The sequence below is a fragment of the Puma concolor genome, chromosome B4, assembly GCF_028749965.1.
Source record: "Puma concolor isolate L17-30 chromosome B4, mPumCon1.1.hap2, whole genome shotgun sequence".
NCBI classification, from domain to species: domain Eukaryota; kingdom Metazoa; phylum Chordata; class Mammalia; order Carnivora; family Felidae; genus Puma; species Puma concolor.
In genome coordinates, this window is record NC_141673.1 from 50,191,149 (window position 1) to 50,204,531 (window position 13,383).

Below are 13,383 nucleotides of genomic sequence, written 5' to 3' on the forward strand. Positions count from 1 at the left end.
AACAAATCCCACAATTTCTGATTTTAAAAATTTGGATGGGGCGCCTGGGTGGCTCAGTCGGTTAAGCGCCCGACTTCAGCTCAGGTCATGATCTCGCGGTCCGTGAGTTCAAGCCCCGCGTCGGGCTCTGGGTTGATGGCTCAGAGCCTGGAGCCTGCTTCCGATTCTGTGTCTCCCTCTCTCTCTGCCCCTCCCCCGTTCATGCTCTGTCTCTCTCTGTCTCAAAAATAAATAAACGTTGGGGCACCTGGGTGGCTCAGTCGGTTAAGCATCCGACTTCGGCTCAGGTCATGATCTCACAGTCCGTGAGTTCGAGCCCCACGTCGGGCTCTGTGCTGACAGCTCAGAGCCTGGAGCCTGCTTCACATTCTATGTCTCCCTCTCTCTCTGACCCTTCCCTGCTCATGCTCTCTGTCTCAAAAATAAATAAACATTAAAAAAAATTTTTAAAAAAATAAATAAAATAAATAAATGTTAAAAAAAATTAAAAAAAAATAAAAATAATAATTTGGTATAGGGGCGACTGGGTGGCCCAGTTAGTTAAGCGTCCGACTTCGGTTCAGGTCATGATCTCACGGTTGATGAGTTCAAGCCCCACGTCAGGCTCTGTGCGACAGCTCGGAGCCTGGTGCCCGCTTCGGATTCTGTGTCTCCCTCTCTCTCTCTGCCCCTCCCCTACCCATGCTCTGTCTCTCATAAATAAACATAAAAAAAAAAATTTGGTATGACCATGAAGCTGCTTCTCAAAACCATGAGTGGGACAAAGGATTATTGCAGATAACAAGTGAAGTCTCAAGACACTGTGCTACCAAACTTAATTCTCACCAAAGGCAAAACAAAACAAAAAAAATCTGCTACTTAGCCAGTATGGCCTTCTAGCACATAAATGCAGATTTTATTATTAGAACCAAGGTTTCCAAATTGAGATCCACTGTCCTAGCAAAATGGAGGTGATAAACCTCAACAATTGCTGAAAAGATATAAAATTCACTATTGATTTTTGGCCAGATAATTAATTTACCCTAATGCCCTTTAGGATAGTAACCACATTATCAAATTAAACCAAAAGACAACAATAAATGACTTTCTAAGTTCAAGTCCTAAGAATGAAATGGAAACATTTCAAAATAAAGACTGTATTCTGAAATATAAGATGATATCCACTTCAAATACTATATGATCAGCTTAATAACTTAATCAAGATACATCTGAAATCCAAAACTCAAATCTTGACTGTCAAAACAATCCATTTCTCCACACCCACCTAACCTAAAGCATAATTATTACTCTAAGGGAACATTTTTATTTGAAAAATAGAGATCTTAAGACTTACCTTCTCACAAATGACTCAAAGGCTTGAATGCAATACTCTCTTAGTTCATCGTCATCTACATTACAAAATTTTACCACCAAAGGAATTATCTTCTCAAGGTATTCACCTAAGAAAAGCATACTGGTTCTTAAAAATATTCATTTTTTTCTTTAAAGAAAATTTTAAAGTATTTAAATATTTCTTACCTATTCTATGACCAGCTTGCCTACTAATTGCGGCAATACATTGTATGTAGGTCCTTGTTGTTGACATGGAATCATTTTTGGACAATTCTGACAACAGATGTTCAATAAGATCTACAAAAACTATATTTCCACAGCTCATAACCAGATGGCCAAGAGCAATAATGGTTCTTTTCCTCACTGCAAGTCTAGGGCTGGTCAACTGGGGGAGCAGACAGGTCAGAATTGAAGGATGGAAATTAACAAGAAGTCCTCCTTGCCTTAAAATAAAAAAGAAAACAATAAATAAATTCAAAATGTTTGAGCACTACTTAAATATCTGGCCTCTGACCCCAATGTAGTCAAAGAGTAAAAATGTTAGAAGGCACTAATTCAAATTCAGAATTCAAGTAAAACTAAATTCTTACTCTCTCTACCAACCCAACTAAAAAGTTAAGTAAACACAGTTTTGAAATTTGTATCCCAAAATTCCCTTCTGCAATCTAGAACTGTATCCCTATCCAACCAACAAGCTTGAGAATACATGAAAAAACCAATGGTCTTGTCCCTTTCTCCCCCTCCCAGATTTCTAATTGTTTTCTCTATTAATAGCTTTTTCTCTATTATAGCTTTTTGGGAGTTCACAACACTCAAAATCTCAGCATCTCTTGACTTTCCCTGCGGCCTTCCTCAACACATCTATATACGAAGTTGCATTGATCTTGTTGATTCAACCCTCTCTTCTAAATCATTTCACATGGGCAGTTCAGGGAGTCAATAGCAGTTAAGCATCTATGTGCCAGGACACTGCAACTGATCCAGTCACAGGACAAGAAGTCTAACTGAATAGTTCCTACTTAACCAAATTAAGTATAAATCCCTCACCCTCTTCAACATAACCACAACCTATGAAAATGATTTCCTACTACTCTTCTATTCATTTCATATATGATGGAAAACAAGAATACAATGTTTCCCAACTCCAAGATTACTTAATGCTAATATATTCTAAGCCTGGGCACATACACCAGTGTCCTATCCATTCTTCAAAATTAAATTCAAATGCCAGTCTTTCTTGGAATCTTGGAATCGTCCATTTTAAACCCAAAAATACACTTAATAGTTTCAGTATTTAGTCTCATTCAATCTTACATTGTGGTCATTTTTGTCCTTATCTCCTATAGTACCATATAAGCTCTTGTGTGTGCCAGGATGACTGCTCTTACCTTTCACTATAAGTATGTACCAGACGAAGGCATTTGATTATTTTCAAGTTGCAGTGGATCAGGCAAAAACAATATACAATGAAGACATAATGATTTGGAGAATTAGGGACAAAATGAAATTGACAGGTCTTTTAAGGTATATTCCCCCTAAGAGTTGCTTAGATCTTCCTATCTTCCCAAGTTTGACCTCCAGATGAAAGCAAACACGGAACAAATGTACAAAGTCAAGCTCCCTCCTCTCAAAACATGCAGTATAATCATGGGTGCTAAAATGTATACCAGCATTATTTTAACTGGAAAATTTGTTACTTCTACCCACACAACTCTTATCTAAATAGATCATTATATTCAAAATATAAGAGTAAAAAACTAAATATAAAAACTGTGATGAAACATTCAAATGACAAATTTTATTACTTTTCAAAACTACAAAAAATGCTTGCTGTGCAGGATTACATGATAAATAATTAGCTTATTTCTCCTCTTACCCCTAACCACATATCTATAAAACAGCCACAATTTAAATATAATTAAAAAATAACAATATTAAAAATAAACAAACATGAACAATTTTAGGCCAAATTTTATTTTTATCAAAAGGCGTTTTAATAAATGCACAGTTTTTGTATTACAAGTAATATAAATCACAGGCATGTTTACCTGCTCAACATATCAGCCATAATATCCAAAGCTTCTAGCTGAACAGAGACATCTTCCTGCTTTGCTATTGCACTGGTAAGACGTCCAGTAATCTTTTTACATACATTAGCAGCTAATGCAGAGCCTGCATAAATAATAAACCAATTATAATTTCAAGGCAAGTAAGTATGTTGATTCCACCTTGTATTTATGGTGGTTACCAGATATTCAACAACTCAAAACTTGATAATAATCAAGACTGACTCAAGAGATTCATGTCAGAAAAATATGTATTTCAAAACAGACTGTTTTCCAATAAAATAATTTATTAGACATAAACAATAAGAAATAATAACTGCAGAAGGAGTACATGACATAGGCAAAACAATACCAATTCAACAGACTCTCCTGGACAACTACTTCTAGATACAGAAATGACTCGCCTGTGGAGCCAGTATGGCTACAGTGTTTGCACCTCTAGACTGGAAAGCAGAAATGATTATTCTTCTACTTGAATACTCTTATTACTAGTAACCTAGATATTTTAAAATTTCTGTGAACTAAAAACCAAATATATTCTAATCTCCAATACCTAACATGGTCTCTTAAAAAAAAAAGAGAGAGAGAGAGAGCTGTAACCTAAAATAAGATCCTTCATACTCCAATCCAAAGATCCCAAAACTTCATTATGAAGTAGAAATGCTGTTCCAAAGAACTCATAAATCAAGGTTATTACTATTCTGAAGTAGATTCGTATTGTTACTGGCAAGTGGAAGAAAAAAAGGAACAAGAAATAATCTAAATGGTTAGAATTCTTGTTAGAACCAGAAACCAACTAAAACATGTTTCAATGAGAGAAAAGAACTAAGGATGATTATCAGTGTTAACTAATACAAGAGATATTTTATCGACATAATTAATCAATGTAATAATATAAGAGATATTTTATTGAAATAATTAATAAGAGTAAGGACAAACTGGTAAGATACAGTAGAAAAAGCATCAGCTTTGGATTAAAAGATAATGGAGGATTTGAATCTTTACCCAAACAGGTAATCAAAACTTTGGGTGAATTAACCTCGTCTTTCTTTCAGTTCCCTCAACAATAAACTGGAAATATTAAGACCTCCCATATGGCTGATCTTTAGACTAACTGAAATAATACACGTGAATCATCTAGCATGGTAGCTAGTAGAGCAAATGATTAATCAATACTTGTTAAGTAAAGGAGTAAAACCTACACACTTAGACTACATTACCACCAGTCTCCATCTTTCCACGAAATAGGGAGGTAATAATTTCACCCCATCTGTGAATCAGACCATCAAAAACCTTAGCCTGCTGATTTTAGCTGATAGCTTAGTAGTCAAAACCAATTCTAAAATCTGCATTACCTAAATATTTGTGCCAGAGACCAAAATCTAATTAATAGACAAATTCATTAATTGTAGTTTTAAATTACCAAGGTAGCTGTAGATTCAGCCTTAAAGATACTAGTAAACTCAACTATTTCACAGCTGTTTTAATGGTGTTAAGTATTACTCATCATAAATTTTGATACAAAGCAAAATTAATACTGAAAATAGAGAACTAATCAGAAATAACTCAAAATTTTGGTTATCTTTTCCCTCATTGCATAGGTTGGCATTAACTCTATTCTGTAGTTATGGTACAAACAACAATATAAAATCTTGGTATTCCTACAAGATACTTCAATCAAAAGATATTCATTTAAAACTGAAAACTGAATTTATTTTTAAGCAAAAATAGGACTTCAGGCTTTTTTTTCCCTTGATTGTTCAATGGGATCTTTACAAAGACCTTTTGACAGGCACTGCTCTCCCTCCCTGACCAGGAGAAAAAAAGGTGGAGGGCAAATACCTCCAAGTAAAAAGGAACTAGGAAGAAAATGGTGCTCTTGCTTACCACTGGAAGCTGGAGGAAGTTCTCCAATTACTGTTTTAAGGCCAATACTTGAAATATCTCGAAGTTGTTCTTTATCAGAAAGCATGTTAGTGCAGAGGGTATCTACAATTGTCTCTACTTGGTATTCTTTCACTTTACTCACTAAGGGGCCAAGACTGTAATATAAAATAGAAAATAAAGTTTTTAATTTACATTAAATACAAAAACAGAAAAATAGACAAGTAAAAGAATTTCTTCTGCCTAGCAACTACCGGCACAAAGCAAATACACTATGCCTGAATCACAGATAGTATATGAATAAGGGTTTAAAACAATTTGATTGATGGGTTTCCCACATCTCCCCACTGATTTCTACCATGGTATCATGAAACAAGATGCTTACCACCCCCCCAACCCTTCAAAGACACAACACATTTTTTTAGTAATAAAAAGGTTAATTAGGAGTCTGCTCCTAACAGGGATTCTACGGTTTAAATGAAATAGCAATGCCATCCAATATTTCACTTTGCCAATTTTAACCCTTCCTTCCTCCTATCATCACCAACTCTATCTTGTGAACCAAAAAAATTTACATCCCTCTTATTTTCTTGTTTAAATTTTTAAAGCACTAAATAATCTGCTGCAAAAAGTTAGTACTACTCTGTCTTCCCAAAGAACCTTGCATATTCCTTCCATATTAGTATCTTACACTATTATTATAGGTTTGCATGCAGGTCAACTGTTTGAGGATGAAGAAAAGTTCTTCCTTTGCATGCTTCCCATAGAATTTAAGATAGTGGTTGTTTGGTGCATGAATTTTCACTGAAGAGCCATTGTATTCAAGACTATACTGAATAAGAAAAGTATGGCTCCTATCTCCATACATTTACCACTGGTTGATAAGGTAAGGAATTCACACAACTACTTGAGAAATGAAGGCATTCACTACTCTGCACAATTTCTTAAAAAAAAAAAATTTAAAAAAAACCTTTTAAATTCAATGTTATTAGCATTTACAGGACAGGAGACTGAAACTTAGGGACAGATTTTTAGGTACTGGACTTTGATGGAATATTGTTAAAAAAAAGAAGAGCATTGGGGCGCCTGGGTGGCGCAGTCGGTTAAGCGTCCGACTTCAGCCAGGTCACGATCTCGCGGTCCGTGAGTTCGAGCCCCGCGTCAGGCTCTGGGCTGATGGCTCAGAGCCTGGAGCCTGTTTCCGATTCTGTGTCTCCCTCTCTCTCTGCCCCTCCCCCGTTCATGCTCTGTCTCTCTCTGTCCCAAAAATAAATAAAAACGTTGGGAAAAAAAAAATTAAAAAAAAAAAAAAAAGAGCATTTCAAATGGAAAGATCAGAGAACAGAATGAGTGGAATGCATACTGAAAGAAATGAGGGGTGAAAAGAACTGTTTGATACAAAATACACATAAAAGAAAACAGGAAAGGTAGGCCCCTGTGACATTATGGAAACCTTTAAAGTCAGGCCAGCAAATTTAAATGTGATGTGGTAAAACTGGGAGCCAATGCACTTTGTCAAGCACACGTGACATGATAAAAATAGTTTAATTTGATAAATATCAGATCATATACAGACGCTCAAATAGCTGTCAACTACTTGACTAGAGAAGTCAAAGGCAGTGCAATTTGGAGAATTAGGAGAAGGACGAAAAAAAATCAGGAAGATTGGATTTCTCCAACAACAGTCCAATCCAAAATGATGGCAATGACAAAAGAGACATGGCATATATGTAGAGACCCAGGTGAAACAATGAAAACATTGAGAGTGAAAATAAAAGGGATTCCAAAAAGGAATTTAAAGAGTTTAGCTTCTGACAATAGCAAAATAGTTTTGTTGGACTAACCCTTCTGCAATAATGTCTGTCAACTCTCTAAAACTGTATTTTTGAAAACAACAACTTGAATGCCAGATAATGATGTAACTAAAACCAGAGAAAGATCTACTTAGAACTCCAAATCCAATGAAATTATTCCTTAAAACTGTAAAGATAATTTATTATCACAAGCTGAAAATTTCTCACCACCAAACCTATACTACAAGAATTGCCAAAGAAAAGTTCTTTAGGCTGAAGAAAAATTAAACCAGATAGTTACTCAGATTTACAAAGATCACCAGAAATGTAAATGTGCGTAAACATAAAAGGCTATATTTAGAAGACTATATGGGGCACCTGGCTGGCTCAGTGGTAGGGCATGCAACTCTTGATCTCAAGCCCTCCCACTGGGTATAGAGTACTAAAAAACAAGTAAATAAATTTAAAATTTAAAAAGACTATATAGTTTTTCTTCAAACTATAATATTGTATTATAGACACACATACATATATTTTAAAAAAAAGCACAAATACAGGAAGAAAGTAAATGAAAAATGTTTCAAGCTTTTTATACAATTTATATCAACTAGTACAATATTAACTTTTAATAGATTGCCATAAATTTAAGATGCAATTTATAACCCCTAGAGTGACAATTCTCAACTTTTTGGTTTTAACACTTTGAAAATCAATCAAGATCCCAAAGAGCTTTTCTCTATGTGCACTGTACCTGTCGATGTTTATACCATATTAAAAATTACAAGTAATGAAAATAAACTATACTCTCAAAAAAGGTGAGAATAATAGCACTGTTTTATATGTTTGCGCTTAAAAAAATGGATCTCATTATCTGATTTTGCATTCAGTCTGTTGTGATATCACATGTCATGTGGCCTCTGGAAAATTAAACCATGCACTTAAAAGAAAATGGAGAGCCAAGGGGAAAATAACACCTCAGAATTATTCACATGATAATTTTGACACTTCCAGGGTCATGGGATGTTTCAAGGTCCCCTGAATCAAACTTTAAGAACTGTTGCTATAAAATATTTGATTAATCCAGGGGCCCCTGGGTGGCTCAGTCAGTTGAGTGTCAACCCTTCCTATCAGTTCAGGTCATGATCTTGCAGTCCTGAGATCGCCCAGTCAGGCTTTGAGCTGACAGTGCATAGCCTGCTTGGGATTCTGTCTCCCTCTCTCTGCTCCCCCACTCCTGTTTTTTCTTTGTCTCTGTCTCTGTCTCAAAAGTAAATAAACATTTTTTAAAAATGTATTTGATTAACCCAAAAGAAGGCAGGGGAAAAAAAAAAAAGAACCCAGAACAACAACAAAAACAAAATAAGAAGAATGACACACACCTAAATCCAAACAAATCAAATATTTACAATAAATGTCAATGGACTACATAGGCACTCCTATTAAAGGGCAAAAACCATGAAACAATCAGAAAAAAAAGCAAGAATTAACTATCTGCTGTCTACAAGACACATCATTTAAAGATAAAAACACAGATTCAGATTAAACTGAAAAATAAAAAAAAGATACATTATGCAAACACTAATCTTAAAAAAGCTGGGGTGGGGGTGCCTGGGTGGCTCAAGTCAGTTGAGTGTCCAACTTCGGCTTAGGTCATGATCTCATGGTTTCTGAGTTTGAGCCCCACATCCGACTCACTACTCTCAGTGCGGATCCTGCTTCAGATCCTCGGCACCTCCCTCTCTCTGCCCCTCCCCTACCTACCTGTTTTTATTCTCTCTCTAAAGTAAATAAAACATTTTTTAAAAAGCTTTGAAAAAAAGCTAGGGTGGCTTTTCCATATAACATAAGAGAAAATATATTTCACAATAAGGTATATTTAAAGAGAAACATTCTATGCCCATAAAGGTCAAACATCAAGAAGACATAATTATAAATGTATATGCACTTAAGTCATATAGCTTTAAAATACATGGGAGCAAAAACTGATTATCAAAGATAAACTATCATAGTTGGAAATCTTAAACACTCCTTGGTATTTAATACCAACAACAACAAAAAAATCACAAAGGATATAAATCTGAACCTTATCAACTACCCTGACCTTTCTAAAACAAATTATACCCAACTACTGCAGAATATACTTTCTTCCAAGTATAGATGGGACATTCACCAAGGCGTACCACACGCTGAACCATAAAAGAAACCTAAGTAGACAAAACAAACATCCTGAAATTTTAGAGTATGGTTCTCTGACCAAAATGGAATTAAATTAGATACCAGTAAAAATAAACATCTGGATAACCTCCAAACATTTGACAATTGCTTCTAATAACCCATGGATCAAAGAAAAATCACGCTGAATTAAAAATGTTTCAGACTAGGGGCACTGGCTGGCTCAGTAGAGCATGCAACGCTTGTTCTCAGGGCTGTGAGTTTAAGCTCCACATTGGATATGGAGATTATTTAAAAATAAAATCTTGGGGTGCCTGGGTGGCTCAGTCAGTTGAGCGTCCGTCCGGCTTCAGCTCAGGTCATGATCTCATGGTTTTTGAGTTCGAGCCCCACGTCGGGCTCTGGGCTGACAGAGCCTGGAGCCTGTTTCGGATTCTGTGTCTCCCTCTCTCTCTGCTCCTCCCCTGCTCGTGCTCTGTCTCTCGCTCTCAAAAATAAATAAATAAACATTAAAAAAAATTAAAAATAAAATTAAAATCTTAAAAAATAGATTTCTACCAGAATTTGTAGAATGTAGCTCAAGAAGTAATTAGAGGCACATATATGTCTTTAAATGCTTAAAAATGTGAAAGGAAGAAGATGAAAAGAAAATAGTAAAAGAGAAGCAATCTATGAAATAGGCAACAAACAATAGAGAAAATTAACAAAACTTGGTTCTTTAGTAAGTAAAGTTGGTAAATCCCTAATTAGATGAATTGAGGGAAAAAAAGAGAAAACACAAATTATCAAAATCAGAACTGAAAGATATTCACCGATGACACTGATGACCCCTGTTTAGGTAGAAAATCCCGAGGAATTAACAAAAACTACTATTAACCAGGAAAGTATGAGATACTATGGTTCCCTGTGAAAACACTCAGTATTGTTAAGATGTTGATTCTCTTCAGAAATCTATATCGCTTCAACACAATCCCCATCAAAATTTGAGCAAACTTATTTGAAGAAGAGAAATTGACAAACTGATTCTAAAATTTACATGGAAATTCAAAACAACAAAAACAAAAACCAACAACTAAAAATCAAAGTTCTCTTGGGAAAGGAAGAATGAAACTACAGAACTTACACTACCATACATCAGGCTTCTACAGATCTATACCAGCATTTTTGCACAAAGGGCAATTTTTACCCTCCAACAGACAGCTACCAATGTCTGGAGACATTTTTGGTTGTCACTCCCGGGGGAAGAAGGAATGAATGGTACTAGCAAATAGTGGCTAATGGCCACGATGCTACTAAACATCCTACAATACACAGGAGACACAGGATAGCTCTTCACAACAAAGAATTATCTGCCCAAAAAGTCAATAGTGGCAAGGCTGACTAATACACTACACTAATGTAACAGTTTTGTACTGGCAAAAGAATACACAGAGACACAACAGAGCCTCGGAATAAACCCACATTTAATAGTCAATGATTTTTGACAAAGATATCAATGCAATTCAATAGAGAAAAGAAGGTGTTTCAAGAAATGTTGCTTCAGCAACTGGAAATTTATGTGAAAAAAATGAACTTGGGGTAGCTCAGTTGCTTAAGCATCCGACTTTGGCTCAGGTCATGATACTGCATTTCCTGCGTTCGAGCCCCACATCAGGCTCTGTGCTGACAACTCGGAGCCTGGAGCCTGCTTTCAATTCTGCGTATCCCTCTCTCCCTCCCCCACTTGCACACGTGCTCTCTCTCTAAATAAACATTAAAAAAATTAAATTAAAAAAAAAACCCAATTCTTACTTCACAAAAAATTCAAGACAGATCACAGGACTAAAAGTAAAAGCTGAAACTCCTAGGCTTTTAGAAAAAAACAAGAGAAAATTGTTGCAACAAAAGGTAAAACTAAGGGAAAACAATTACCATGAAAGTTAAAATTAATTTATAAATTAAATCAAACAAAACTGAATTTAAAACTAAAATTAAAAACTGAAGCTTATCAAGTTGGGAGAAAATATAAAATATATGCTTATATATGAACTGCATATATTTCCCCGCCTCAACTGGGAAAAGTCCAGCAAAAAAAAAAAAAAAAAGTCTAACAAACACAAAACAGCACTGTCATCATGGACATGTAATTAAAACTACACCTATACAAAAACAAAAACAAAAAAACTACACCTATACACTTATTGGAATGGCTAAAATTAAAAAGTGACAAAACCAAACGCTGAGGAGAATGTGGAGACAACTGGGACATTCGTGTAAAATGATAAAATACTTTGGGAAACAACTGGGAAGTTTCTTAAAAATCTAAATGGACAACAGCAATTTCATTCTTAGGTATTTATCCATAAGGAAAGACCTATATCCTAAAGAGGACTCATACAAGAATGTTCATTTTATCTCTATTCAAAATAGCCAAACCCAAGAAAGAAACCAAATACATAAATAGATATCAATGGACTACTAATCAGTAATAAAAAGTCAAGAAATACTAATACACTCAACATGGATGAATCTCACAGATATGGTGAGTGAGAACAGCTGACACAAAAGAGGACATACTGTATAACTCCATTTATATGAAGTTCTAAAACAGGCAAAACTACTTTAAGGTAAACAAAACAATGGTGACCTTAAGTAGGAATGTTGTATGTGAGATAAGGATACAATTTTATCTTTTTCAAATGGTTAACCAGTCTTTAAAAAAAAAAGTTCAACTTCCCATCACGTAGTTTCTATTCTATTCTACTCCATTTGTCCATTAATGCCTCACTACTGTGATTAGAGAAACATAATAGTCTCTTCATATCTAGTAGGGCTGAGCAATACCTCTCCAACTTCAGCAATTGATATACTTTTTCAGACTTTTCTTGGCAAACACCTGCCTCCTTCCCTCTCCCATCAAAATATACTTTAAAATGGGGCGCCTAGGTGGCTCAGTTGGTTAAGCGTCCAACTTCGGCTCAGGTCATCATCTCACAGAGTTCATGAGTTCAAGCTCCACATCGGGCTCTATGCTGCCAGCTCAGAGCCTGGACCCTGCTTCAGATTCATCGTCTCCCTCTCTCTCTGCCCCTCCCCATCTCGTGCTCACTCTCTCAAAAATAAATAAACATTAAAAGAAAATTTAAAAATATTTATTAAAATATACTTTAGAATCAACTTGTCTAGCTTGTGGAAATAACTGATTTTTACAAGTAAGTTAGCACTAAGCTTGGAGAGAACCAACAACTTTGTTGAGTTATCCTATCCAAAGGCATGGAATGTCTTTCCATTTATTCCAAGTACATTTTTGTTAGCGGTCAAAAATATTTTAAAGTTTTCCTTAAGTTTTGAAAAAGATAAAACTATAACCTTACATACACCATACAATACCCTTACTCAAGGTCACCACTTCACATTTCTTGTTACATTTCATTCCTAGGCATTTTGTCTTTCTGTTGCTGTAATAAATGAACATTTGATTCCATGAGATATTCCAACTGGTTACTGCTTGCTTATATGAAAGCTACAGATTTTTGTTCATTACTTTCACATCGTATTACTTCACTGAATTCTTCCTATTTGCGTTAAATTTTTTTGACTGACTTGATTATTCCCACGTTCCCATGAACCTCTTCCAATTCTTACGTGTCCAGTTTTATTACCCACTTGTCCTACAGTGACTAATACCTTCAAAGAGAATCTAGTGGAGATAGAGACCATCTTTGCTTTGTAGCTGATTTTAGTGTAAAGGTATCTGGTAATTTATTGGCTTTTGGGCTGAGGTATGAAAGTATATGTTTGTGTACTTGTAATGCTAAAAAAGGTCTTGTCAACTCCATGTTATTAAATGTTTCCCTTGAAACAGGTAGCGAATTTTCCCTAGTCAGATAAAGCATCCCTGACCTGACCTGTTCTTCACTCCAATGACATATTAAGTAGGATATTGGTCTTTGGAAGGTGTTTCACTCCTCTAATTACACTAAGTAACCTAACTAAGTGTTCTGTTTTGTGTTGTTGTTGTTGTTGACCTAAGTGTTGTGTTTTGTGTTGTTGTTTTTTAATTGTCAATGCTGAATCTTACCAGTGCATTGACAACTGTTTTTTCTTCCTCTTATCTGTTAACATGATGAGATATACTGATCAAGCACATAATACTG

The 13,383-nt window shown here is 35.4% G+C and overlaps 1 protein-coding gene and 1 long non-coding RNA gene across 3 annotated transcripts in view; one reads left to right on the forward strand and one right to left on the reverse strand.

The window, feature by feature from the left end:
• LOC147579058 (uncharacterized) overlaps positions 1–13,383 on the forward strand; it is a 134,802-nt gene that overhangs the window by 112,783 nt on the left and 8,636 nt on the right. The window lies entirely within an intron of this gene.
• CAND1 (cullin associated and neddylation dissociated 1) overlaps positions 1–13,383 on the reverse strand; it is a 43,934-nt gene that overhangs the window by 16,385 nt on the left and 14,166 nt on the right. The window contains exons 3-6 of one of the 2 annotated variants that reach the window (XM_025926654.2): positions 5,286–5,440; positions 3,381–3,504; positions 1,519–1,775; positions 1,334–1,439 (exon numbers count right to left, since the gene is read on the reverse strand). In XM_025926654.2, the coding sequence (XP_025782439.1) occupies positions 1,334–1,439; positions 1,519–1,775; positions 3,381–3,504; positions 5,286–5,440 (642 nt within the window). The remainder of the gene's footprint in view (positions 1–1,333; positions 1,440–1,518; positions 1,776–3,380; positions 3,505–5,285; positions 5,441–13,383) is intronic. The other variant, XM_086712879.1, reaches the window with a different exon arrangement.